Source organism: Pleurodeles waltl, chromosome 9 (assembly GCF_031143425.1).
Source record: "Pleurodeles waltl isolate 20211129_DDA chromosome 9, aPleWal1.hap1.20221129, whole genome shotgun sequence".
NCBI lineage: Eukaryota > Metazoa > Chordata > Amphibia > Caudata > Salamandridae > Pleurodeles > Pleurodeles waltl.
In genome coordinates, this window is record NC_090448.1 from 987,420,803 (window position 1) to 987,446,936 (window position 26,134).

At 55.7% G+C, this 26,134-nt stretch overlaps 1 protein-coding gene across 3 annotated transcripts in view; it reads left to right on the forward strand.

Annotated features, from left to right (window-relative positions):
- The window catches only part of AREL1 (apoptosis resistant E3 ubiquitin protein ligase 1), a 708,282-nt gene that overhangs the window by 347,334 nt on the left and 334,814 nt on the right, over nucleotides 1-26,134 (forward strand). For all 3 annotated transcript variants that reach the window (XM_069208486.1, XM_069208484.1, XM_069208485.1), the window contains exon 14: nucleotides 16,653-16,832. In XM_069208486.1, coding sequence (XP_069064587.1) covers nucleotides 16,653-16,832 — 180 coding nt within the window. The remainder of the gene's footprint in view (nucleotides 1-16,652; nucleotides 16,833-26,134) is intronic.

The following is a 26,134-nucleotide window of genomic DNA, read 5'->3' on the forward strand; positions in this document are numbered from 1 at the left end:
GGTAACCTGCTTTAAAATATGAGGAGGACAAGGATCATTAGGGGAACCTCATTTGATTCCTAACATCAGTTCTACAATCCTTTCAAGGAGTAATGCCTGAAAATTGGTTAGTAGCTGTAGGAAGTTGGCTCTGTATGTGCTATTTCAAAGTAAGGAATAGCATGCACAGAGTCCAAGGGTTCCCCTTAGAGGTAAGATAGTGGCAAAAAGAGATAATACTAATGCTCTATTTTGTGGTAGTGTGGTCGAGCAGTAGGCTTATCAAAGGAGTAGTGTTAAGCATTTGTTGTACATACACCCAGGCAATAAATGAGGAACACACACTCAGAAACAATTCCAGGCCAATAGGTTTTTGTTATAGAAAAATATATTTTCTTAGTTTATTTTAAGAACCACAGGTTCAAATTCTACATGTAATATCTCATTTGAAAGGTATTGCAGGTAAGTACTTTAGGAACTTTGAATAATTACAGTAGCATATATACTTTTTACATAAAACACATTTAGCTGTTTTAAAAGTGGACACTGTAAGGAAATGCCTCCTTGGAATGGTTGCCCCCTGACTTTTGGCCTTTGCTGATGCTATGTTTACAATTGAAAGTGTGCTGAGGCCTGCTAACCAGGCCCCAGCACCAGTGTTCTTTCCCTAACCTGTACTTTTGTATCCACAATTGGCAGACCCTGGCATCCAGATAAGTCCCTTGTAACTGGTACTTCTAGTACCAAGGGCCCTGATGCCAAGGAAGGTCTCTAAGGGCTGCAGCATGTCTTATGCCACCCTGGAGACCTCTCACTCAGCACAGACACCCTGCTTGCCAGCTTGTGTGTGCTAGTGAGAACAAAACGAGTAAGTCGACATGGCACTCCCCTCAGGGTGCCATGCCAGCCTCTCACTGCCTATGCAAGTATAGGTCAGTCACCCCTCTAGCAGGCCTTACAGCCCTAAGGCAGGGTGCACTATACCATAGGTGAGGGTACCAGTGCATGAGCATGGTACCCCTACAGTGTCTAAACAAAACCTTAGACATTGTAAGTGCAGGGTAGCCGTAAGAGTATATGGTCTGGGAGGTTGTCAAACACGAACTCCACAGCACCAAAATGGCTACTTAATCAAACTTCTCAGCACAATAAATGCACACTGATGCCAGTGTACATTTTATTGCAAAATACACCCCAGAGGGCACCTTAGAGGTGCCCCCTGAAACTTAACCGACTATCTGTGTAGGCTGACTGGTTCCAGCAGCCTGCCACACTAGAGACATGTTGCTGGCCCCATGGGGAGAGTGCCTTTGTCACTCTGAGGCCAGTAACAAAGCCTGCACTGGGTGGAGATGCTAACACCTCCCCCAGGCAGGAGCTGTAACACCTGGCGGTGAGCCTCAAAGGCTCACCCCTTTGTCACAGCCCAGCAGGGCACTCCAGCTTAGTGGAGTTGCCCGCCCCCTCCGGCCACGGCCCCCACTTTTGGCGGCAAGGCTGGAGGGAACAAAGAAAGCAACAAGGAGGAGTCACTGGCCAGTCAGGACAGCCCCTAAGGTGTCCTGAGCTGAGGTGACTCTAACTTTTAGAAATCCTCCATCTTGCAGATGGAGGATTCCCCCAATAGGATTAGGGATGTGACCCCCTCCCCCTGGGAGGAGGCACAAAGAGGGTGTACCCACCCTCAGGGCTAGTAGCCATTGGCTACTAACCCCCCAGACCTAAACACGCCCTTAAATTTAGTATTTAAGGGCTACCCTGAACCCTAGAAAATTTGATTCCTGCAACAACAACAAGAAGGACTGCCTAGCTGAAAACCCCTGCAGAGGAAGACCAGAAGACAACAACTGCCTTGGCTCCAGAAACTCACCGGCCTGTCTCCTGCCTTCCAAAGAACTCTGCTCCAGCGACGCCTTCCAAAGGGACCAGCGACCTCTGAATCCTCTGAGGACTGTCCTGCTTCGACGACGACAAGAAACTCCCGAGGACAGCGGACCTGCTCCAAAAAGACTGCAACTTTATCCAAAGGAGCAGCTTTAAAGAACCCTGCAATCTCCCCGCAAGAAGCGTGAGACTTGCAACACTGCACCCGGCGACCCCGACTCGGCTGGTGGAGAACCAACACCTCAGGGAGGACCCCCGGACTACTCTACGACTGTGAGTACCAAAACCTGTCCCCCCTGAGCCCCCACAGCGCCGCCTGCAGAGGGAATCCCGAGGCTTCCCCTGACTGCGACTCTCTGAAACCTAAGTCCCGACGCCTGGAAAAGACCCTGCACCCGCAGCCCCCAGGACCTGAAGGACCGGACTTTCACTGCAGAAGTGACCCCCAGGAGTCCCTCTCCCTTGCCCAAGTGGAGGTTTCCCCGAGGAAGCCCCCCCTTGCCTGCCTGCAGCGCTGAAGAGATCCCTTGATCTCTCATTGACTTCCATTGCGAACACGACGCTTGTTCTAACACTGCACCCGGCCGCCCCCGCGCCGCTGAGGGTGAAATTTCTGTGTGGGCTTGTGTCCCCCCCGGTGCCCTACAAAACCCCCCTGGTCTGCCCTCCGAAGACGCGGGTACTTACCTGCTGGCAGACTGGAACCGGGGCACCCCCTTCTCTCCATTGAAGCCTATGCGTTTTGGGCACCACTTTGAACTCTGCACCTGACCGGCCCTGAGCTGCTGGTGTGGTAACTTTGGGGTTGCTCTGAACCCCCAACGGTGGGCTACCTTGGACCAAGAACTGAACCCTGTAAGTGTCGTACTTACCTGGTAAAACTAACAAAAACTTACCTCCCCCAGGAACTGTGAAAATTGCACTGTGTCCACTTTTGAAATAGCTATTTATGAATAACTTGAAAAGTATACATGCAATTGAAATGATTCAAAGTTCCTAATGTACTTACCTGCAATACCTTTCAAACAAGATATTACATGTTAAATTTGAACCTGTGGTTCTTAAAATAAACTAAGAAAATATATTTTTCTATAACAAAACCTATTGGCTGGATTTGTCTCTGAGTGTGTGTACCTCATTTATTGTCTATGTGTATGTACAACAAATGCTTAACACTACTCCTTGGATAAGCCTACTGCTCGACCACACTACCACAAAATAGAGCATTAGTATTATCTCTTTTTACCACTATTTTACCTCTAAGGGGAACCCTTGGACTCTGTGCATGCTATTCCTTACTTTGAAATAGCACATACAGAGCCAACTTCCTACAGACACTTAGTGCAATTTTCACAGTTCCTAGGGGAGGTAAAGTAATGTTAGTTCTTGCAGGTAAGTAAACCACCTACGGGGTTCAAATTGGGGTCCAAGGTAGCCCACCGTTGGGGGTTCAGAGCAACCCCAAAGTTACCACACCAGCAGCTCAGGGCCGGTCAGGTGCAGAGTTCCAAGTGGTGCCCAAAATGCATAGGCTTCAATGGAGAGAAGGGGGTGCCCCGGTTCCAGTCTGCCAGCAGGTAAGTACCTGCGTCTTCGGAGGGCAGACCAGGGGGGGTTTGTAGGGCACCGGGGGGGACACAAGCTCACACAAAAAGTACACCCTCAGCGGCACTGGGGCGGCCGGGTACAGTGTGCAAACACGCGTCGGGTTTCCAATGTAAATCAATGGGAGACCAAGGGGTCTCTTCAGCGATGCAGGCAGGCAAGGGGGGGGCTCCTCGGGGTAGCCACCACCTGGGCAAGGGAGAGGGCCTCCTGGGGGTCACTCCTGCACTGAAGTTCCGATCCTTCAGGTGCTGGGGGCTGCGGGTGCAGGGTCTTTTCCAGCCGTCGCGATTTTAGAGTCAGGCAGTCGCGGTCAGGGGGAGCCTGGGGATTCCCTCTGCAGGCGTCGCTGTGGGGGCTCAGGGGGGTCAACTTTGGTTACTCACAGTCTCGGAGTCGCCGGAGGGTCCTCCCTGAGGTGTTGGTTCTCCACCAGTCGAGTCGGGGTCGCCAGGTGCAGTGTTGCAAGTCTCACGCTTCTTGCGGGGAGTTGCAGGGGTCTTTAAATCTGCTCCTTTGAACAAAGTTGCAGTTCTTGTGGAGCGTCTTGTGGAGCGGTGCCGCTGTCCTCAGGAGTTTCTTGTCTTTCTTGAAGCAGGGCAGTCCTCAGAGGATTCAGAGGTCGCTGGTCCCTTGGAAAGCGTCGCTGGAGCAGGTTTCTTTGGAAGGCAGGAGACAGGCCGGTAAGTCTGGAGCCAAAGCAGTTGGTGTCTTCTGTTCTTCCTATGCAGGGGTTTTTCAGCTCAGCAGTCCTCTTCTTCTTGTAGTTTCAGGAATCTAAATTCTTAGGTTCAGGGGAGGCCTTAAATACTAAATTTAAGGGCGTGTTTAGGTCTGAGGGGTTAGTAGCCAATGGCTACTAGCCCTGAGGGTGGGTACACCCTCTTTGTGCCTCCTCCCAAGGGGAGGGGGTCACATCCCTAATCCTATTGGGGAATCCTCCATCTGCAAGATGGAGGATTTCTAAAAGTTAGAGTCACTTCAGCTCAGGACACCTTAGGGGCTGTCCTGACTGGCCAGTGACTCCTCCTTGTTGTTCTCATTATTTTCTCCGGCCTTGCCGCCAAAAGTGGGGGCCGTGGCCGGAGGGGGCGGGCAACTCCACTAGCTGGAGTGTCCTGCGGTGCTGGCACAAAGGGGTGAGCCTTTGAGGCTCACCGCCAGGTGTGACAGCTCCTGCCTGGGGGAGGTGTTAGCATCTCCACCCAGTGCAGGCTTTGTTACTGGCCTCAGAGTGACAAAGGCACTCTCCCCATGGGGCCAGCAACATGTCTCGGTTGTGGCAGGCTGCTGGAACCAGTCAGCCTACACAGATAGTCGGTTAAGGTTTCAGGGGGCACCTCTAAGGTGCCCTCTGGGGTGTAGTTTACAATAAAATGTACACTGGCATCAGTGTGCATTTATTGTGCTGAGAAGTTTGATACCAAACTTCCCAGTTTTAAGTGTAGCCATTATGGTGCTGTGGAGTTCGTGTAAAACAGACTCCCAGACCATATACTCTTATGGCTACCCTGCACTTACAATGTCTAAGGTATTGCTTAGACACTGTAGGGGCACAGTGCTCATGCACTGGTGCCCTCACCTATGGTATAGTGCACCCTGCCTTAGGGCTGTAAGGCCTACTAGAGGGGTGACTTATCTATACCTGCATAGGCAGTGAGAGGCTGGCATGGCACCCTGAGGGGAGTGCCATGTCGACTTACTCGTTTTGTTCTCACCAGCACACACAAGCTGGCAAGCAGTGTGTCTGTGCTGAGTGAGGGGTCTCCAGGGTGGCATAAGACATGCTACAGCCCTTAGAGACCTTCCTTGGCATCAGGGCCCTTGGTACCAGGGGTACCACTTACAAGGGACTTATCTGGATGCCAGGGGGTGCCAATTGTGGATACAAAAGTACAGGTTAGGGAAAGAACACTGGTGCTGGGGCCTGGTTAGCAGGCCTCAGCACACTTTCAATTCAAAACATAGCATCAGCAAAGGCAAAACGTCAGGGGGTAACCATGCCAAGGAGGCATTTCCTTACAGTAGCGGACAGTCTGTGTCTGAGGTACTGTTTGCGGTGTCAAGTGAACAATCTATCCGTACAGAAAGATTAAAACTCGAATGAATTTCTAAAACTTTATTTTTTTTAAAAAGTTGCCACCTTATTGCAAAATTCTTGTGAATTTTCCAACTCTGCGGGGGAAGGGGGCATCATCAGGGAGCGTACGACTTTTAAAAGCTCTCTGGGGTGTTTAGTGCCTCCTTAATCTTTTGGCTAATACTCAGATTTAGCTTTGGAACTTGCCTCTTTATAAAGTTTCAAGATCTTTCTCCACAGAGTTAGAGTCTAACCTCCAACGCCGTTCATGCTGGCGATATTTCCTTTGAAGTTGCTTAAGGTCCTTAGTGAACCAGAGGCAACTCGTTTTTTTCCTTCCTAAAGAAATAGAGGTCTTAAGTGGAGCAAGTTGGTTAATTGCAGTATTTATTCCATAATTAAAACTATCCATAGCTGACAAAGAGAGATTCTTAGCGGCTGCCCATCGTGCCACTAGCGCCGGACCTAGTTGTTGCTTGGCAATGAGATTCCAATGTTTAATAGTTTTTCCATTGGTGCTATATCTCTGGGATGAGTGAGCTCTCCTAAACCTAAAAATTAGGAGCTGGTGGTCTGTCCAAACAAGAGGAGTATTTGTCAGCGTCATCTGATTATCCGGACGGGTAAATATCCCATCTAACAGATGGCCTGCTATGTGAGTAGCTGATGTAACTTTCAGTTCCCAGTCTAAGGCTGCCATTAGACTTGAAAATTCCTCAACATGTGAGCTCTGGCTAGTATGAAAGTGACGATTGAAGTCTCCTAAGATGATGCCTTTAGTAGATAAAGTTAGAGGTGTAATTAAATTTGGCCAGCACTGTAGGAAGTTGGAGTGGGGGCCAGAAGGCCGATAGACCAGTAGTCCTTCCAATAATATAGATTTTATTTACGTATTTTAAAATACATTCCTTCACATATCTCTGATATGGGAGTAGCTCCATTATATTGACAAGAAAGATATGATCTACAAATAATTGCTAATCCTCTAAGTCTGCCAGTGGTTCTACCCAATCTCTAATGTATGTATCCCGGTGGCATCTGGATTAGAGTCAGTTTTTGCCCAGGTTTCAGTGCCAAGAAACAGTCTATATTATGATGGTCGATTAAGTCTTTAAGTTCCGTTTGGTGTTTAATTAAGGAGCATGCATTAATTAAAGCGTTGTAAGGAAATGTCTCCCTGTTGCAGTTACCCCCCACTTTTGCCTGATACTGATGCTGACTTGACTGAGAAGTGTGCTGGGACCCTGCTAATCAGGCCCCAGCACCAGTGTTCTTCCACCTAAAATGTACCATTGTTTCCACAATTGGCACACCCCTGGCACACAGATAAGTCCCTTGTAAATGGTACCAGTGGTACCAAGGGCCCTGTGACCAGGTAAGGTCTCTAAGGGCTGCAGCATGTGTTGTACCCCCCTTATGGACCCCTCACCTAACACATGCACACTGCCATTGCAGATTGTGTGTGTTGGTGGGGAGAAAAAGGCAAAGTCGACATGGCATCCCCCTCAGGGTGCCATGCACACAAAATACTGCCCGTGGCATAGGTAAGTCACCCCTCTAGCAGGCCTTACAGCCCTAAGGCAGGGTGCACTATACCACAGGTGAGGGCATAGCTGCATGAGCAATATGCCCCTACAGTGTCTAAGTCTAATCTTAGACATTGTAAGTACAGTGTGGCCATATTAAGTATATGGTCTGGGAGTTTGTCAAAAACGAACTCCACAGCTCCATAATGGCTACACTGAATACTGGGAAGTTTGTTATCAAACTTCTCATAATAATAAACCCACACTGATGCCAGTGTTGGATTTATTAAAAATGCAAACAGAGGGCATCTCTAAGATGCCCCCTGTATTTTACCCAATCTTTCAGTGCAGGACTGACTGGTCTGTGCCAGCCTGCTGCTGAGAGACGAGTTTCTGACCCCCTGGGGTGAGAGCCTTTGTGCTCTCTGAGGCCAGAACCAAAGCCTGCATTGGGTGGAGATGCTTAACACCTCCCCCCTTGCAGGAACTGTAACACCTAGCAGTGAGCCTCAAAGGCTCAAGCTTTGTGTTACAATGCCCCAGGGCGCTCCAGCTAGTGGAGATGCCCGCCCCCTGGACACAGCCCCCACTTTTGGCAGCAAGTCCAGGGGAGATAATGAGAAAAAAAAGGAGGAGTCACCCACCAGTCAGGACAGCCCCTAAGGTGTGCTGAGCTGAGGTGACCCCTGCCTTCAGAAATCCTCCATCTTGATTTGGAGGATTCCCCCAATAGGAATAGGGATGTGCCCCCTCCCCTCAGGGAGGAGGCACAATGAGGGTATAGCCACCCTCAAGGACCTAAACACACCCCTAAATTCGGTATTTAGGGGCTCCCCAGATCCCAGGAAATCAGATTCCTGCAACCTAAAGAAGAAGAAGGACTGCTGACCTGAAGCCCTGCAGTGAAGACGGAGACAACAACTGCTTTGGCCCCAGCCCTACCGGCCGGTCTCCCAACTTCGAAGAAAACTGCAACAGCGACGCACCCAACAGGGACCAGTGACCTCTGAAGCGTCAGAGGACTCCCTGCACCCAAGGACCAAGAAACTCCCATGAACAGCGGCTCTGTTCAACCATCTGCAACTTTCTTGCAACAAAGAAACAACTTCAAGGACTTCACGTTTCCCGCCGGAAGCATGAGACTTTCTACTCTGCACCCGACGCCCCCGGCTCGACCTGCGGAAAACCAGCACTACAGGGAAGACTCCCCGGCGACTGCGAGCCCGTGAGTAGCCAGAGTTGACCCCCCCTGAGGCCCCACAGCGACGCCTGCAGAGGAAATCCAGAGGCTCCCCCTGACCGCGACTGCCTGTAACAAGGGACCCGACGCCTGGAACCAACACTGCACCCGCAGCCCCCAGGATCCAAACTCCAGTGCAGGAGCTACCCCCATGCGACCCTCTGCCTAGCCCAGGTGGTGGCTACCCCGAGGAGCCCACCCTGTGCCTGCCTGCATCGTTGAAGAGACCCCCGGGTCTCCCCAATGCTTTCAATCCAAAACCCGACGCCTGTCTGCACCCAGTCGCCCCTGTGCCGCTGAGGGTGTACTTTATGTGCCTCCTTGTGTCCCCCCTGGTCTGCCGTCCGAGGACGCGGGTACTTACCTGCTGGCAGACTGGAACTGGGGTACCCCTGTTCTCCATTGAAGCCTATGTGTTTTGGTCACCTCTTTGACCTCTGCACCTGACCGGCCCAGAGCTGCTGGTATGGTAACTTGGGGGTTGCCTTGAACCCCCAACGGTGGGCTACCTTGGACCCAACTTTGAACCCTGTAAGTGTTTTACTTACCTGTGAACTTAACAATTACTTACCTCCCCCAGGAACTTTTGATTTTTGCACTGTGTCCACTTTTAAAATAGCTTATTGCCATTTTTGTCAAAACTGTACATGCTATTGTGATTATTCACTCAGGTATTGAAATACCTGAGTGAAATACCTTTCATTTGAAGTATTACTTGTAAATCTTGAACCTGTGGTTCTTAAAATAAACTAAGAAAATATATTTTTCTATATAAAAACCTATTGGCCTGGAGTAAGTCTTTGAGTGTGTGTTCCTCATTTATTGCCTGTGTGTGTACAACAAATGCTTAACACTACACTCTGATAAGCCTACTGCTCGACCACACTACCACAAAGTAGATCATTAGAATTATCTCTTTTTGCCACGATCTTACCTCTAAGGGCAGCCCTTGTACTCTGTGCACACTATTTCTTACTTTGAAAGAGTATATACAGAGCCAACTTCCTACAAGCGTAAATAAAGGGTCCTTGACTAAATCAACATTATTGTTTGGCCTCTAATATCCCATAGCTAAAGGTTTACTAGGTGTCCAAACATCGCGGGAAGTCCGGGGTGACCAATCACAGTCTTTGCAGCAACACTCTTTCAGGTTATCTGGGGCAATCTTTGCAAACACTTGCATAACAGACTTAACGCAAAAAAATTGAGTGTTTGGGAGGAGTAGTAGAAGCACCCTGGAGTTACCTGGCGAGGGGCATAGTCACCAGGCCCTGGTCCCTGTCGGTCGCGGACGGGCGCAGACGGGCTTGCCTTAGGCTCGCCTTCGTAGCTCCAGGGGTGCGGCTGCTGCGCACGTGTGCTGCGCTGCAGCATCAGGGCAGAATAAGAATCACCGGCTCAAGAGCGTCCAAGCTCACGTAGCCGTCAAACACCTAGACTGCTAACCTTAATTACACAGGGTGGTACTAAAAATGGCACGAAGGGCTCTAACAAGCCCCTTATCTTAATGTGAGGAAAAGCGGCTTCTGCCTTAAAAAGAGATTAGACAATAAAATAAAGAATTAAAAAACAAGAAATGCCACCCAGACAAAGAAATTCCCAATAAAATGCCCGCAGCACTTACGGTCACATACGTCTGCGCGGCCGCATCAGGGCACAATAAGAATCACCGGCTCGAGAGCGTCCGAGCTCACGTAGCCGTCAAATAGCTAGACCGCTAACCTTAAGTAAGTGCAGGGTAGCCATAAAGAGTATGTGGTCTGGGAGTCTGTCAGTTACGAACTCCACAGTTCCATAATGGCTACACTGAAATCTGGAAAGTTTGATATCAAACTTCTCAGCACAATAATTGCACACTGATGCCAGTGTGGAATTTATTGAAAAATGCACATAGGACATCTTAGAGATGCCCCCTGTATACCAGTCCAATTCCTAGTGTTAGGCTGACCAGTTCCTGCCAGCCTGCCACAACCAGGTGAGTTTTTTGGCCACATGGGGTGAGTGCCTTTGTCACTCTGTGGCCAGGAACAAAGCCTGCACTGGATGGAGGTGCTTCTCTCCTCCCCCTGCAGGAACTGTAACACCTGGCAGTGAGCCTCAAAGGCCCATGCATTTTGTTACAGTGCAACAGGGCATCCTAGCTAGTGGAGATTCCCACCCCTCCGGACACAGACCCACTTTTGGCAGCAAGTCCGGAGAAGATAATGAAAAAACAAGGAGGAGTCACCGACCAGTCAGGACAGCCCCTAAGTTATCCTGAGCTGAGGTGACCCCTGCCTTAAGAAATCCTCCATCTTGGTTTTGGAGGATTCCCCCATTAGAAATAGGGATGTGCCCCCTCCCTTCAGGGGGGAGGCACAAAGAGGGAGTAGCCACCCTCCAGGCCATAGGCTACTGCCCCCAGACCTAAACACCCGCCTAAATTCAGTATTTAGGGGTAACCCTGAACCCAGGAAATCAGATTCCTGCAAACTACAAGAAGAAGAAGGACTGGTGACCCGAAAGCCACACAGAGACGACGGAGACAACAACTGACTTGGCCCCAGCCCTACTGGCCTGTCTCTCGACTCAACTCAAAGAAACTGCACAGCGACGCATCCAGCGGGACCAGCGACCTCTGAGGACTCAGAGGACTGACCGGCACCTAGAGGGCCAAGAACCTCCCGATGACATTGGCACTCTCCAGAAACAGCAACAAAATTGCAACAAAGGAACAACTTTAAAGAGACTCTCACTTCCCGCCAGAAGTGTGAGTCTTCACACTCTGCACCAGACGCCCCTGGCTCGAGTTTGGAGAAACAAACACTGCGGAGAGGACTCCTAGGTGACTCCAATGACGTGGACACACTGAGTCGACCTCCCTGCACCCCCACAGCAACACCTACAGAGAGGATCCAGAGGCTCCCCCTGACCGCGACTGCCTAGTAACAAAGGAACCCGATACCTGGACCAAGCACTGCACCCGCAGCCCCCAGGAAAGAGAGAATCCACCTACCAGTGCAGGAGTGACCAGCAGTCAGTCCTCATCCTAGCACAGTCGGTGGCTGGCCCGAGAAGCCCCCGTGCCCTGCCTGCATTGCCAGAGTGACCCCTGTGTCCCTCCATTGATTTCTACAGCAAACCCAACACCTACTTTGCGCACTGCACCCCGCCGCCTCAGTGCCGCTGAGGGTGTGTTTTGTGTGCTTGTGTGTGTACCCACCAGTGCTCTACAAAACCCCCCTGGTCTGCTTCTCGAGGACACATGTACTTACCTGTTAGCAGACTGGAACCGGAGCACCCATGTTCTCCATAGGCACCTCTGTGTTTTGGACCCTCCTTTGACCTCTGCACCTGACCGGCCTTGTGTTCCTGGTGCAGTGGTTTTGGGGTTGCCTTGAACCCCCAACTGTGGGCTGCCTATGCCCAGGAGACTGACTGTGTAAGTGCTTTACTTACCTGAAAAATTAACCAATACTTACCTCCCCCCCCACCCCCACCCCCCCAAGGAACTGATGATTTTTTAACTGTGTCCACTTTTAAAATAGCTTAATGCCATTTTAACCAAATCTGTGTGTACTACTGTTTTAAATCAAAATTCTATACTTACCTATGTGAAGTACCTTGCATTTTATGTACTAACCTCAAATTTGAATTTTGTGATTCTAAAAATAAATTAAGAACATATATTTTTCTATATAAAACCTATTGGCCTGGAGTTAAGTCTTTGAGTGTGTGTTGCTCATTTATTGCCTTTGTGTGTACAACAAATGCTTAACACTACCCCTGATAAGCCTACTGCTCGACCACACTTCCACAAAATAGAGCATTAGTATTATCTAATTTTGCCGCTATCAACCTCTAAGGGGACTCCTTGGACTCTGTGCACGCTATCTTTCACTTTGAGATAGTATATTCACATTGTCAACTTCCTACACTGATAAACAAGAAAACAAACTTGCTATAACATCATAAGGCAGTTTAATTTCACATGCCTTTTCAAAAATGGTTTGCGGTGCTTCCCTTAATTCTCTGAACAAAAACATATTTACACTTTTAAATCGTGCACTCTCAACCTCTCCAACCTCTCTTTTAGACTGACCGATATACGCCAAAATGTTTTGCTTTCGCTAATGACCGAGCTGACAAAAATCTCTGGAATGCACTTCTCAGTACAACGAAGACATTTATTATTTCACCACGAGGTTCATAAAAAGAGATTAGTATGTTGGAGGCACACTTTTAAAAATAGTCACAGCAATGAAAGGAAAATATACCCAAAATGATTCTCAACTGCAATGTGCACAGCAAATATATGTGATTAGTTTATAGCATAATTGTAAAACAAAGATTAAAGTAAATAAAAATTCATCACTGTAGGACCTGCCAAGCTCTTTATCTTTCTCATGCCAGCAAGAAGATGGCCCCTTTCAACTGTGAGAAAGAGCTATCCACCCTCACGGACAAATGTGTCAGGCCACCTTTTTATATCTTAAAAGAACCAAAAGAGCTTTCTGGAGAAAACCCCTCCCATGAAGGAGAAATATTCAAACATGCTGGCTACTGTAGGTCAGAGTTGAAAGGAACGTGTTGAGACTGGCCAACATCTCGTGTTGAGACTGGCCAACATCTCAAGGCATTACTCCCAAGGCCAGACCGTTCCCGGCACAGAAAAAACATAAGTCTGGTATGGTACATTCTTATCATGCTGCCTGACTAACTGTTCGGTGATCATGTGTCCTAGCTCTTTGGTGAGAAAGAATATGAAAAACAAGCAGAGTTTACCATGTGGAAAAACACAGCTCAACAGCAATGTCTAACACTACGATAAAGTCAATAGGCAGCTAAACTCAATACAAAATGTAATCTGCAACTGGTGAACACTGAACAACTAATCCAGATGCAAAGTGGTGCAACACAAAGTCAGTGGTCAAAAAAACATATTTCTTTACACACTACCTTCTGCCCAGGATGGGCTACCTAGTGGCTCCCTGCATCTCTCTGTTGAGCACTCCTCTCGCAGTTTCTTCCAGTCTTTTGAGCCTCGTGGTGATTTTACTTGGAATCAGGTCACTCCTCCTTGCAGACGAAGCTGCTCAACAAGCTTGTTGGTCTTTCTAGTCTTCAAATTCCCAATTTGAGGCCCTGATTGGAGACAGCCATTCCATCATAGATGTCTAACCAAGGTCCTGCAGTTTTCTCTCCTGAACAGGTGTTAAGGCCTCCTCAGTATTGGGACAAATATGATGAAAAAGTACTGGCTGAGAAGTCCAGTGCATGTTTCTCTCTCTGGGCTTCTTGAATCAACCAAGAGCTTGACTCATTTAAAAGATTAAAAGCTCATCCAATCATAGAGGTACATGCAGGTGTTGTTGATGTGGATTCATTCAAAATATACAGTAGGCACCTTTTGTATGTATTTCTCCACCATAATAGAGGTAAATTACCCTGTTACGGGTGCTGAATGGACCTTTTATAGTGGAGAGTGCATGGGAAAGCAGGTGACGTGGCATGTACCCTGATAGAAAATATTTTCTCTAAATCTGTAAATTAGCCTGCCAGGCATTCACCAGGGGACCTCGCTAGTCTGGGTAGAGACTTCAGTAGTCAGGTTCTCTCAGAATAGCTGTTCCCGTTTGGCCACACCTTTGTTGTTGACCAAACATTTGAAACTATGAGAACCCCTTTATAGGGTTTGCATGATTGCCAAATTTACTGGAAGAAAAGCAAAGAGCTGTACGGGAGACATGCATGATAGGGCGACCCTGCTTCAAAAAAAGCCATGTAAAGGGCATTTGTTCCACAATCTAGCCAGGCAACAAGCAAAAGGAAAATAAACAGCTTTTTTTCTAAATGGTACAACTGAAGACCAGTGCTAAAAGTCATTGTGGAGATTATGCTGTAAGTCTTCCTTTAGACCTTCTCTAGGGAAGACAGTAAAGACTCTTTCATGGATTTCATAATATAAGCTTTGTGTGATCATAACCAGTCCATTTTCTGTCATCAGAAAGAAAAAAAGAGTTAAAAAAAGAGATGTGAAATTTCTCCTTTGATTATGATTATCATATTATATTGAATTAGCCTCTAATACTTTTTAGGTTTTGCTTGTGCTGTGCTTACAAAGTCTTTTGTAAATAAAATAAAAGAAGGGGCTTAGAACATGCCCCTTACTTACCTGACCTTTCCCTTGGCTTAGTCCAACGTGTCTCTAATTTAAGTGCGTCTCATTGGCTAGCATGGCATCTGCACTTTTTTCTGCTGTTGCTTTGCCACCCTTACCTAGCGTGGAGCTTGGACCTAGTACAGCTTACAGGCATTTGCCACTAGCTAGTGGCCAGTGTCCTTCTGCTGCCTATATGCCCTGAAGGTACTTTATTTTTATTGTTTGCTGTCTCACACTCCATGCGAGAGCATCGGTAGGCCCTCTTCTCTTTATCCTGGCATGCTTCTTTTGCCTTTACCAATGCTTTTTTCTATAATTTTGTTTTAGTCCTGCACAGTCACAGAAGTGTAACCTGTGACGTACTGATGCATATGCACAGCAACTCTAACACTAGGGGTTTGCTGTGTGGGCAACTGTAACTGGCGCTCGGTATAATCCACCATCCTATTATTTGCACAGTTTGCAACAGGTATTGTGTTCTGGCTAGCCTTTCGTGCAAGTTATTAGAAAATGTGACTTTAGATTTTTTAGCATGTTAAGGATTTCTGCATCGTGCAGCTAGCAATGAGGGTGTCCTCTGTGTAGCCGGGGGCTTCCCAGACTAGCCCCGCTGTCCTCTAAGAATAAAGGTTGATTTCTTTCACTTCTCGTCATGTGGGACATCTTTGGCAAAATAGCAGCAGGTCTTGCGGTGTCGGCGTGCTGAGGAAGGTTTTTTTCTTGGCCACCGGGTTAAAGTTTGAGGTGGTGAGCTGAAGGGCCCAGCCACTCTGCGTATCAGTGGCAGCCCTTGGCTTGGCCACGGTACAAGAAGTAAGGAGGGCAGAACAAAGAGAGGGGCCACTTACATGTGTAAAGAGCAGTTTGTAAGTACAAGGTCTACACTTAGCGTTCATATGCAGTGAGGGCACCCTCAGGCATCAAATTGAGTTCATATTTTTACTTTGATATTTGATCACAGTGCCAGACTTTGATCAATATCCCCCTTTACTCCTTTTTGTATATCGCTCATTTGCGATTGGCATTAATACTGGTGAATTGGATTTATATTTTCAACACATTATATTTTCGTCTGAAATGCCAGTTGAATTGAGTAGCGCACTTTTTATGTGGAAAAGGGTTATTTAAAAAGAGAGATCAGAAGCACAGGTAAAAAGCTTGCTGCTTTGAGCTTGTGCTTTATTCGCATGTTTTTTATTTACTTTAGAGATGCATTTGTTTGTAAACCCGAAGCGAAAACTTGTTGAGCTCTCTCTTGCTACCTATTTTTGCTCTGGGGAGGTTTATTCAGCGGTTAAAAAACATATCTATCATGCTAAGCGCAATAATTATTTAATTTTCTTAACTACCTGTGTGGTCCTGCACCTTTGAATCAGAAAGCCTGTGTTCGTGTTTTTATTTGTAATGCTTCAATTTCCTTATAGACAGCTATTCGATTTCTCTCATCATTTGCAGGATTAGTTACTTTAATGTGCATGGCAAAGCCAATAGGTTTTGCCTGTGAGAATTCTATTGACTTTGTCAATTTGTTTTACATATTGCCGAGCATCTGAGCTTCTATGCAACATAACTTAAAGTAAAAAACAACACAAAAGCGCTATGACACGGACAATGACAAAGTCAGTAGATTTTGCATAGGCGAAAACTTTAGGCTTTGCCAATGCTTGCTGTTCTTTTGACCCAGTATAACGCCAGCTAAGTGGAAGACAATCACATTAATCTGAAGGATACTAGAAGCTACAGAAACAGTGCTTGCTCCTAAGCCAAACGTGCTCCATGGACTCCACTACATTTCTTCATGGGGCAGGCGAATAACCATGAAGAGAAGGGGGCTAACACAAGTGCACCCACATACACCACTCTTTCCCCTTCTTTTTCTTTTGTCAGTGTTCATTGTTGGGCGCTCAGCCAGTATATGTCCTGACAAACTTGCATTGAACGCAATGTTGTCTTGTTTATTTTGCATGACCAAAACCCTGCTCTTTTGGCCACAACTTCCAACATTGTACTTCATGCTTCTGTTCATATTGATACATGTCATAATATGGTTGTGCATTATGTTGATCTCACCAGCCTGCAATAGTCAGCCAAGAGTTGCCATGATTATCAACCCTTCCACCCATTCAATTATGTTGTCTGTTGCTTGACGGCTGGTTATGCTTCAGCAGCTGTTTATCTGTGTTTTTCTCTTTGCAGGTGCACCCAAATCCGAACCGCCCCACCACCTTGCGTCTTAAGGTGTATGAGTTTGCAGGACGGCTTGTTGGAAAATGCCTGTACGAGTCGTGTTTAGGTGGAGCCTATAAACAGTTGGTACGAGCACGGTTCACTCGTTCCTTTCTGGCACAGATTATAGGTCTGCGAATGCACTACAAGGTAAGTGAGAGAGGACATCTTTCTGATCTGGTGTGTGTAAAAAATCTAGCGTCTAGAAAGAGCTGGCGTTTGGTTTAGACATACTAGATTTTGACCATTGGCCAAGGCCTTGAGGTCTGTTTCTCTGAGGTTGTTTGCAGTTTAAGAAATCTCTCAGCAGACATTGGCTACGATGGTGGTGATATATCTACTTACACATCATACATAGGTTATTAATTATGCTCCTCATGATGTCCTCTTTTAATTTTTCTTCTAGATAGCACATGCGCTGTCTGTTGAAGACCTTTTGTTTTCTACTGTGGGCTTAGAGGGAGCACATTGCTTACCATTGGTTGGCTTCATTGTCACAGTTATTAGATTGCTTCTTATTTGTCAGCTGCTGTTGGCATCCTTCCTCTTCCTGAGTTTCCCTCCGCTTGAGCCTGGACACACAACTTCTGTTCTTCTCCTTTTTTAAGCAGTATGTTTTTTTGTGTTTAAGCATTCTGTTGGAGTGTGTTTTTTTCAGCTTACTCCCTTCAGTACTTCAACTTCCTCCATGTGCCTGCCTCTCTGTTGCCCGGCCCACCCGCCCGCCCGCCCACCCTTCTGCCTCTCTGTTGCCCGGCCCACCCGCCCGCCCGCCCTTCTGCCTCTCTGTTGCCCGGCCCACCCGCCCGCCCTTCTGCCTCTCTGTTGCCCGGCCCACCCGCCACCCCTTGTGCCTCTCTGTTGCCCGGAACACCCGCCCGCCCTTGTGCCTCTCTGTTGCCCGGCCCACCCGCCCGCCCGCCCTTCTGCCTCTCTGTTGCCCGGCCCACCCGCCCGCCCTTCTGCCTCTCTGTTGCCCGGCCCACCCGCCCGCCCTTCTGCCTCTCTGTTGCCCGGCCCACCCGCCCGCCCTTCTGCCTCTCTGTTGCCCGGCCCACCCACCCGCCCACCCTTCTGCCTCTCTGTTGCCCGGCCCACCCACCCGCCCACCCTTCTGCCTCTCTGTTGCCCGGCCCACCCACCCGCCCACCCTTCTGCCTCTCTGTTGCCCGCCCTTCTGCCTCTCTGTTGCCTGCCCTTCTGCCTCTCTGTTGCCCGCCCTTCTGCCTCTCTGTTGCCCGCCCTTGTGCCTCTCTGTTGCCCGGCCCACCCGCCCGCCCTTGTGCCTCTCTGTTGCCCGGCCCACCCGCCCGCCCTTGTGCCTCTCTGTTGCCCGGCCCACCCGCCCGCCCTTGTGCCTCTCTGTTGCCCGGCCCACCCGCCCGCCCTTGTGCCTTTCTGTTGCCCGGCCCACCCGCCCGCCCTTGTGCCTTTCTGTTGCCCGGCCCACCCGCCCGCCCTTGTGCCTTTCTGTTGCCCGGCCCGCCCTTGTGCCTCTCTGTTGCCCGGGCCGCCCTTGTGCCTCTCTGTTGCCCGGCCCGCCCTTGTGCCTCTCTGTTGCCCGCCCCGCCCTTGTGCCTCTCTGTTGCCCGGCCCGCCCTTGTGCCTCTCTGTTGCCCGGCCCACCCGCCCGCCCTTGTGCCTCTCTGTTGCCCGGCCCACCCGCCCGCCCTTGTGCCTCTCTGTTGCCCGGCCCACCCGTCCGCCCCGCCCTTGTGCCTCTCTGTTGCCCGCCCCGCCCTTGTGCCTCTCTGTTGCCCGGGCCGCCCTTGTGCCTCTCTGTTGCCCGGCCCGCCCTTGTGCCTCTCTGTTGCCCGGCCCGCCCTTGTGCCTCTCTGTTGCCCGCCCCGCCCGCCCTTGTGCCTCTCTGTTGCCCGGCCCACCCGCCCGCCCTTGTGCCTCTCTGTTGCCCGGCCCACCCGCCCGCCCTTGTGCCTCTCTGTTGCCCGGCCCACCCGCCCGCCCTTGTGCCTCTCTGTTGCCCGGCCCACCCGCCCGCCCTTGTGCCTCTCTGTTGCCCGGCCCGCCCTTGTGCCTCTCTGTTGCCCGGCCCGCCCTTGTGCCTCTCTGTTGCCCGGCCCGCCCTTGTGCCTCTCTGTTGCCCGGCCCGCCCTTGTGCCTCTCTGTTGCCCGGGCCGCCCTTGTGCCTCTCTGTTGCCCGGGCCGCCCTTGTGCCTCTCTGTTGCCCGGCCCGCCCTTGTGCCTCTCTGTTGCCCGGCCCACCCGCCCGCCCTTGTGCCTCTCTGTTGCCCGGCCCACCCGCCCGCCCTTGTGCCTCTCTGTTGCCCGGCCCACCCGCCCGCCCTTGTGCCTCTCTGTTGCCCGGCCCACCCGCCCGCCCTTGTGCCTCTCTGTTGCCCGGCCCGCCCACCCTTCTGCCTCTCTGTTGCCCGCCCTTGTGCCTCTCTGTTGCCCGGCCCACCCGCCCGCCCTTGTGCCTCTCTGTTGCCCGGCCCACCCGCCCGCCCTTGTGCCTCTCTGTTGCCCGGCCCACCCGCCCGCCCTTGTGCCTCTCTGTTGCCCGGCCCACCCACCCGCCCTTGTGCCTCTCTGTTGCCCGGCCCACCCACCCGCCCTTGTGCCTCTCTGTTGCCCGGCCCGCCCTTGTGCCTCTCTGTTGCCCGGCCCGCCCTTGTGCCTCTCTGTTGCCCGGCCCGCCCTTGTGCCTCTCTGTTGCCCGGCCCGCCCTTGTGCCTCTCTGTTGCCCGGCCCGCCCTTGTGCCTCTCTGTTGCCCGGCCCGCCCTTGTGCCTCTCTGTTGCCCGGCCCGCCCTTGTGCCTCTCTGTTGCCCGGCCCGCCCTTGTGCCTCTCTGTTGCCCGGTCCGCCCTTGTGCCTCTCTGTTGCCCGGCCCACCCGCCCGCCCTTGTGCCTCTCTGTTGCCCGGCCCACCCGCCCGCCCTTGTGCCTCTCTGTTGCCCGGCCCACCCGCCCGCCCTTGTGCCTCTCTGTTGCCCGGCCCACCCTTGTGCCTCTCTGTTGCCCGGCCCACCCGCCCGCCCTTGTGCCTCTCTGTTGCCCAGCCCACCCGCCCGCCCTTGTGCCTCTCTGTTGCCCGGCCCACCCGCCCGCCCTTGTGCCTCTCTGTTGCCCGGCCCACCCGCCACCCCTTGTGCCTCTCTGTTGCCCGGAACACCCGCCCGCCCTTGTGCCTCTCTGTTGCCCGGCCCACCCGCCCGCCCTTGTGCCTCTCTGTTGCCCGGCCCACCCGCCCGCCCTTGTGCCTCTCTGTTGCCCGGCCCACCCGCCCGCCCTTGTGCCTCTCTGTTGCCCGGACCACCCGCCCGCCCTTGTGCCTCTCTGTTGCCCGGCCCACCCGCCCGCCCTTGTGCCTCTCTGTTGCCCGGCCCACCCGCCCGCCTTTGTGCCTCTCTGTTGCCCGGCCCGCCCTTGTGCCTCTCTGTTGCCCGGCCCGCCCTTGTGCCTCTCTGTTGCCCGGCCCGCCCTTGTGCCTCTCTGTTGCCCAGCCCGCCCTTGTGCCTCTCTGTTGCCCGGCCCGCCCTTGTGCCTCTCTGTTGCCCCGCCCACCCTTGTGCCTCTCTGTTGCCCCGCCCACCCTTGTGCCTCTCTGTTGCCCGCCCCGCCCGCCCACCCTTGTGCCTTTCTGTTGCCCGGCCCACCCGCCCACCCTTGTGCCTTTCTGTTGCCCGGCCCACCCGCCCACCCTTGTGCCTTTCTGTTGCCCGGCCCACCCGCCCACCCTTGTGCCTTTCTGTTGCCCGGCCCACCCGCCCTTGTGCCTTTCTGTTGCCCGGCCCACCCGCCCGCCCTTGTGCCTTTCTGTTGCCCGGCCCACCCGCCCGCCCGCCCTTGTGCCTTTCTGTTGCCCAGCCCACCCGCCCTTGTGCCATTCTGTTGCCCGGCCCGCCCTTGTGCCTCTCTGTTGCCCGCCCCGCCCTTGTGCCTCTCTGTTGCCCGCCCCGCCCACCCTTGTGCCTCTCTGTTGCCCGCCCCGCCCGCCCACCCTTGTGCCTCTCTGTTGCCCGGCCCACCCTTGTGCCTCTCTGTTGCCCGGCCCGCCCTTGTGCCTCTCTGTTGCCCGGCCCGCCCTTGTGCCTCTCTGTTGCCCCGCCCGCCCTTGTGCCTCTCTGTTGCCCCGCCCACCCTTGTGCCTCTCTGTTGCCCCGCCCACCCTTGTGCCTCTCTGTTGCCCCGCCCCGCCCTTGTGCCTCTCTGTTGCCCCGCCCTTGTGCCTCTCTGTTGCCCCGCCCCGGTGCCGCTCTGTTGCCCCGCCCCGCCCTTGTGCCTCTCTGTTGCCCCGCCCCGCCCATGTGCCTTTCTGTTGCCCCGCCCTTGTGCCTCTCTGTTGCCCCGCCCTTGTGCCTCTCTGTTGCCCCGCCCTTGTGCCTCTCTGTTGCCCGCCCCGCCCGCCCTTGTGCCTCTCTGTTGCCCGCCCACCTGCCCTTGTGCCTCTGTTGTCCGCCCCGCCTGCCCTTGTGCCTCTCTGTTGCCCGCCCCGCCCGCCCTTGTGCCTCTCTGTTGCCCGCCCCGCCCGCCCGCCCTTGTGCCTCTCTGTTGCCCGCCCCACCCGCCCACCCTTGTGCCTCTCTGTTACCTGCCCCACCCGCCCACCCTTGTGCCTCTCTGTTACCCGCCCCACCCACCCACCCTTGTGCCTCTCTGTTACCCGCCCCACCCACCCACCCTTGTGCCTCTCTGTTACCCGCCCCGCCCGCCCTTGTGCCTCTCTGTAGCCCGGTGTGTGCCTCTCTGTTGTCCGCCCCGCCCGCCCTTGTGCCTCTCTGTTGCCCACCCCGCCCGCCCGCCCTTGTGCCTCTCTGTTACCCACCCCGCCCACCCGCCCTTGTGCCTCTCTGTTGCCCGGAACACCCGCCCGCCCTTGTGCCTCTCTGTTGCCCGGCCCACCCGCCCGCCCTTGTGCCTCTCTGTTGCCCGGCCCACCCGCCCGCCCTTGTGCCTCTCTGTTGCCCGGCCCACCCGCCCGCCCTTGTGCCTCTCTGTTGCCCGGCCCACCCGCCCGCCCTTGTGCCTCTCTGTTGCCCGGCCCACCCGCCCGCCTTTGTGCCTCTCTGTTGCCCGGCCCGCCCTTGTGCCTCTCTGTTGCCCGGCCCGCCCTTGTGCCTCTCTGTTGCCCGGCCCGCCCTTGTGCCTCTCTGTTGCCCGGCCCGCCCTTGTGCCTCTCTGTTGCCCGGCCCGCCCTTGTGCCTCTCTGTTGCCCGGCCCGCCCTTGTGCCTCTCTGTTGCCCGGCCCGCCCTTGTGCCTCTCTGTTGCCCCGCCCACCCTTGTGCCTCTCTGTTGCCCCGCCCACCCTTGTGCCTCTCTGTTGCCCGCCCCGCCCGCCCACCCTTGTGCCTTTCTGTTGCCCGGCCCACCCGCCCACCCTTGTGCCTTTCTGTTGCCCGGCCCACCCGCCCTTGTGCCTTTCTGTTGCCCGGCCCACCCGCCCGCCCTTGTGCCTTTCTGTTGCCCGGCCCACCCGCCCGCCCTTGTGCCTTTCTGTTGCCCGGCCCACCCGCCCGCCCGCCCTTGTGCCTTTCTGTTGCCCAGCCCACCCGCCCTTGTGCCTTTCTGTTGCCCGGCCCGCCCTTGTGCCTCTCTGTTGCCCGCCCCGCCCTTGTGCCTCTCTGTTGCCCGCCCCGCCCGCCCACCCTTGTGCCTCTCTGTTGCCCGCCCCGCCCACCCTTGTGCCTCTCTGTTGCCCGCCCCGCCCGCCCACCCTTGTGCCTCTCTGTTGCCCGCCCCGCCCGCCCACCCTTGTGCCTCTCTGTTGCCCGGCCCGCCCTTGTGCCTCTCTGTTGCCCGGCCCGCCCTTGTGCCTCTCTGTTGCCCGGCCTGCCCTTGTGCCTCTCTGTTGCCCCGCCCGCCCTTGTGCCTCTCTGTTGCCCCGCCCACCCTTGTGCCTCTCTGTTGCCCCGCCCCGCCCTTGTGCCTCTCTGTTGCCCCGCCCTTGTGCCTCTCTGTTGCCCCGCCCCGGTGCCGCTCTGTTGCCCCGCCCCGCCCTTGTGCCTCTCTGTTGCCCCGCCCCGCCCATGTGCCTTTCTGTTGCCCCGCCCTTGTGCCTCTCTGTTGCCCCGCCCTTGTGCCTCTCTGTTGCCCCGCCCTTGTGCCTCTCTGTTGCCCCGCCCTTGTGCCTCTCTGTTGCCCGCCCCGCCCGCCCTTGTGCCTCTCTGTTGCCCGCCCACCTGCCCTTGTGCCTCTGTTGTCCGCCCCGCCTGCCCTTGTGCCTCTCTGTTGCCCGCCCCGCCCGCCCTTGTGCCTCTCTGTTGCCCGCCCCGCCCGCCCGCCCTTGTGCCTCTCTGTTGCCCGCCCCACCCGCCCACCCTTGTGCCTCTCTGTTACCCGCCCCACCCACCCACCCTTGTGCCTCTCTGTTACCCGCCCCACCCACCCACCCTTGTGCCTCTCTGTTACCCGCCCCGCCCGCCCTTGTGCCTCTCTGTAGCCCGGTGTGTGCCTCTCTGTTGTCCGCCCCGCCCGCCCTTGTGCCTCTCTGTTGCCCACCCCGCCCGCCCGCCCTTGTGCCTCTCTGTTACCCACCCCGCCCACCCGCCCTTGTGCCTCTCTGTTGCCCGGAACACCCGCCCGCCCTTGTGCCTCTCTGTTGCCCGGCCCACCCGCCCGCCCTTGTGCCTCTCTGTTGCCCGGCCCACCCGCCCGCCCTTGTGCCTCTCTGTTGCCCGGCCCGCCCTTGTGCCTCTCTGTTGCCCGGCCCGCCCACCCTTCTGCCTCTCTGTTGCCCGCCCTTCTGCCTCTCTGTTGCCCGCCCTTGTGCCTCTCTGTTGCCCGGCCCACCCGCCCGCCCTTGTGCCTCTCTGTTGCCCGGCCCACCCGCCCGCCCTTGTGCCTCTCTGTTGCCCGGCCCACCCACCCGCCCTTGTGCCTCTCTGTTGCCCGGCCCACCCACCCGCCCTTGTGCCTCTCTGTTGCCCGGCCCACCCACCCGCCCTTGTGCCTCTCTGTTGCCCGGCCCACCCACCCGCCCTTGTGCCTCTCTGTTGCCCGGCCCACCCACCCGCCCTTGTGCCTCTCTGTTGCCCGGCCCACCCACCCGCCCTTGTGCCTCTCTGTTGCCCGGCCCACCCACCCGCCCTTGTGCCTCTCTGTTGCCCGGCCCACCCACCCGCCCTTGTGCCTCTCTGTTGCCCACCCCGCCCTTGTGCCTCTCTGTTGCCCGGCCCGCCCTTGTGCCTCTCTGTTGCCCGGCCCGCCCTTGTGCCTCTCTGTTGCCCGGCCCGCCCTTGTGCCTCTCTGTTGCCCGGCCCGCCCTTGTGCCTCTCTGTTGCCCGGCCCGCCCTTGTGCCTCTCTGTTGCCCGGCCCACCCGCCCGCCCTTGTGCCTCTCTGTTGCCCGGCCCACCCGCCCGCCCTTGTGCCTCTCTGTTGCCCGGCCCACCCGCCCGCCCTTGTGCCTCTCTGTTGCCCGGCCCACCCGCCCGCCCTTGTGCCTCTCTGTTGCCCGGCCCGCCCTTGTGCCTCTCTGTTGCCCGGCCCGCCCACCCTTCTGCCTCTCTGTTGCCCGCCCTTCTGCCTCTCTGTTGCCCGCCCTTGTGCCTCTCTGTTGCCCGGCCCACCCGCCCGCCCTTGTGCCTCTCTGTTGCCCGGCCCACCCACCCGCCCTTGTGCCTCTCTGTTGCCCGGCCCACCCACCCGCCCTTGTGCCTCTCTGTTGCCCGGCCCACCCACCCGCCCTTGTGCCTCTCTGTTGCCCGGCCCACCCACCCGCCCTTGTGCCTCTCTGTTGCCCGGCCCACCCACCCGCCCTTGTGCCTCTCTGTTGCCCGGCCCACCCACCCGCCCTTGTGCCTCTCTGTTGCCCGGCCCACCCACCCGCCCTTGTGCCTCTCTGTTGCCCGGCCCACCCACCCGCCCTTGTGCCTCTCTGTTGCCCACCCCGCCCTTGTGCCTCTCTGTTGCCCGGCCCGCCCTTGTGCCTCTCTGTTGCCCGGCCCGCCCTTGTGCCTCTCTGTTGCCCGGCCCGCCCTTGTGCCTCTCTGTTGCCCGGCCCGCCCTTGTGCCTCTCTGTTGCCCGGCCCGCCCTTGTGCCTCTCTGTTGCCCGGCCCGCCCTTGTGCCTCTCTGTTGCCCGGCCCACCCGCCCGCCCTTGTGCCTCTCTGTTGCCCGGCCCACCCGCCCGCCCTTGTGCCTCTCTGTTGCCCGGCCCACCCGCCCGCCCTTGTGCCTCTCTGTTGCCCGGCCCACCCGCCCGCCCTTGTGCCTCTCTGTTGCCCGGCCCACCCGCCCGCCCTTGTGCCTCTCTGTTTCCCGGCCCACCCGCCCGCCCTTGTGCCTCTCTGTTGCCCGGCCCACCCGCCCGCCCTTGTGCCTCTCTGTTGCCCGGCCCACCCGCCCGCCCTTGTGCCTCTCTGTTGCCCGGCCCACCCGCCCGCCCTTGTGCCTCTCTGTTGCCCGGCCCACCCGCCCGCCCTTGTGCCTCTCTGTTGCCCGGCCCACCCGCCCGCCCTTGTGCCTCTCTGTTGCCCGGCCCGCCCTTGTGCCTCTCTGTTGCCCGGCCCGCCCTTGTGCCTCTCTGTTGCCCGGCCCGCCCTTGTGCCTCTCTGTTGCCCGGCCCGCCCTTGTGCCTCTCTGTTGCCCGGCCCGCCCTTGTGCCTCTCTGTTGCCCCGCCCGCCCTTGTGCCTCTCTGTTGCCCCACCCACCCTTGTGCCTCTCTGTTGCCCCGCCCACCCTTGTGCCTCTCTGTTGCCCGCCCCGCCCGCCCACCCTTGTGCCTCTCTGTTGCCCGCCCCCCGCCCACCCTTGTGCCTCTCTGTTGCCCGCCCCGCCCGCCCGCCCTTGTGCCTCTCTGTTGCCCGCCCCGCCCGCCCGCCCTTGTGCCTCTCTGTTGCCCGCCCCGCCCGCCCGCCCTTGTGCCTCTCTGTTGCCCGGCCCACCCGCCCGCCCTTGTGCCTCTCTGTTGCCCGGCCCACCCGCCCGCCCTTGTGCCTCTCTGTTGCCCGGCCCACCCGCCCCCCCTTGTGCCTCTCTGTTGCCCGGCCCACCCGCCCGCCCTTGTGCCTCTCTGTTGCCCGGCCCACCCGCCCGCCCTTGTGCCTCTCTGTTGCCCGGCCCACCCGCCCGCCCTTGTGCCTCTCTGTTGCCCGGCCCACCCGCCCACCCTTGTGCCTCTCTGTTGCCCGGCCCACCCGCCCACCCTTGTGCCTCTCTGTTGCCCGGCCCACCCGCCCGCCCTTGTGCCTTTCTGTTGCCCGGCCCACCCGCCCGCCCTTGTGCCTTTCTGTTGCCCGGCCCACCCGCCCGCCCTTGTGCCTTTCTGTTGCCCGGCCCACCCGCCCTTGTGCCTTTCTGTTGCCCGGCCCGCCCTTGTGCCTCTCTGTTGCCCGCCCCGCCCGCCCACCCTTGTGCCTCTCTGTTGCCCGCCCCGCCCGCCCACCCTTGTGCCTCTCTGTTGCCCGCCCCGCCCGCCCACCCTTGTGCCTCTCTGTTGCCCGCCCCGCCCGCCCACCCTTGTGCCTCTCTGTTGCCCGACCCGCCCGC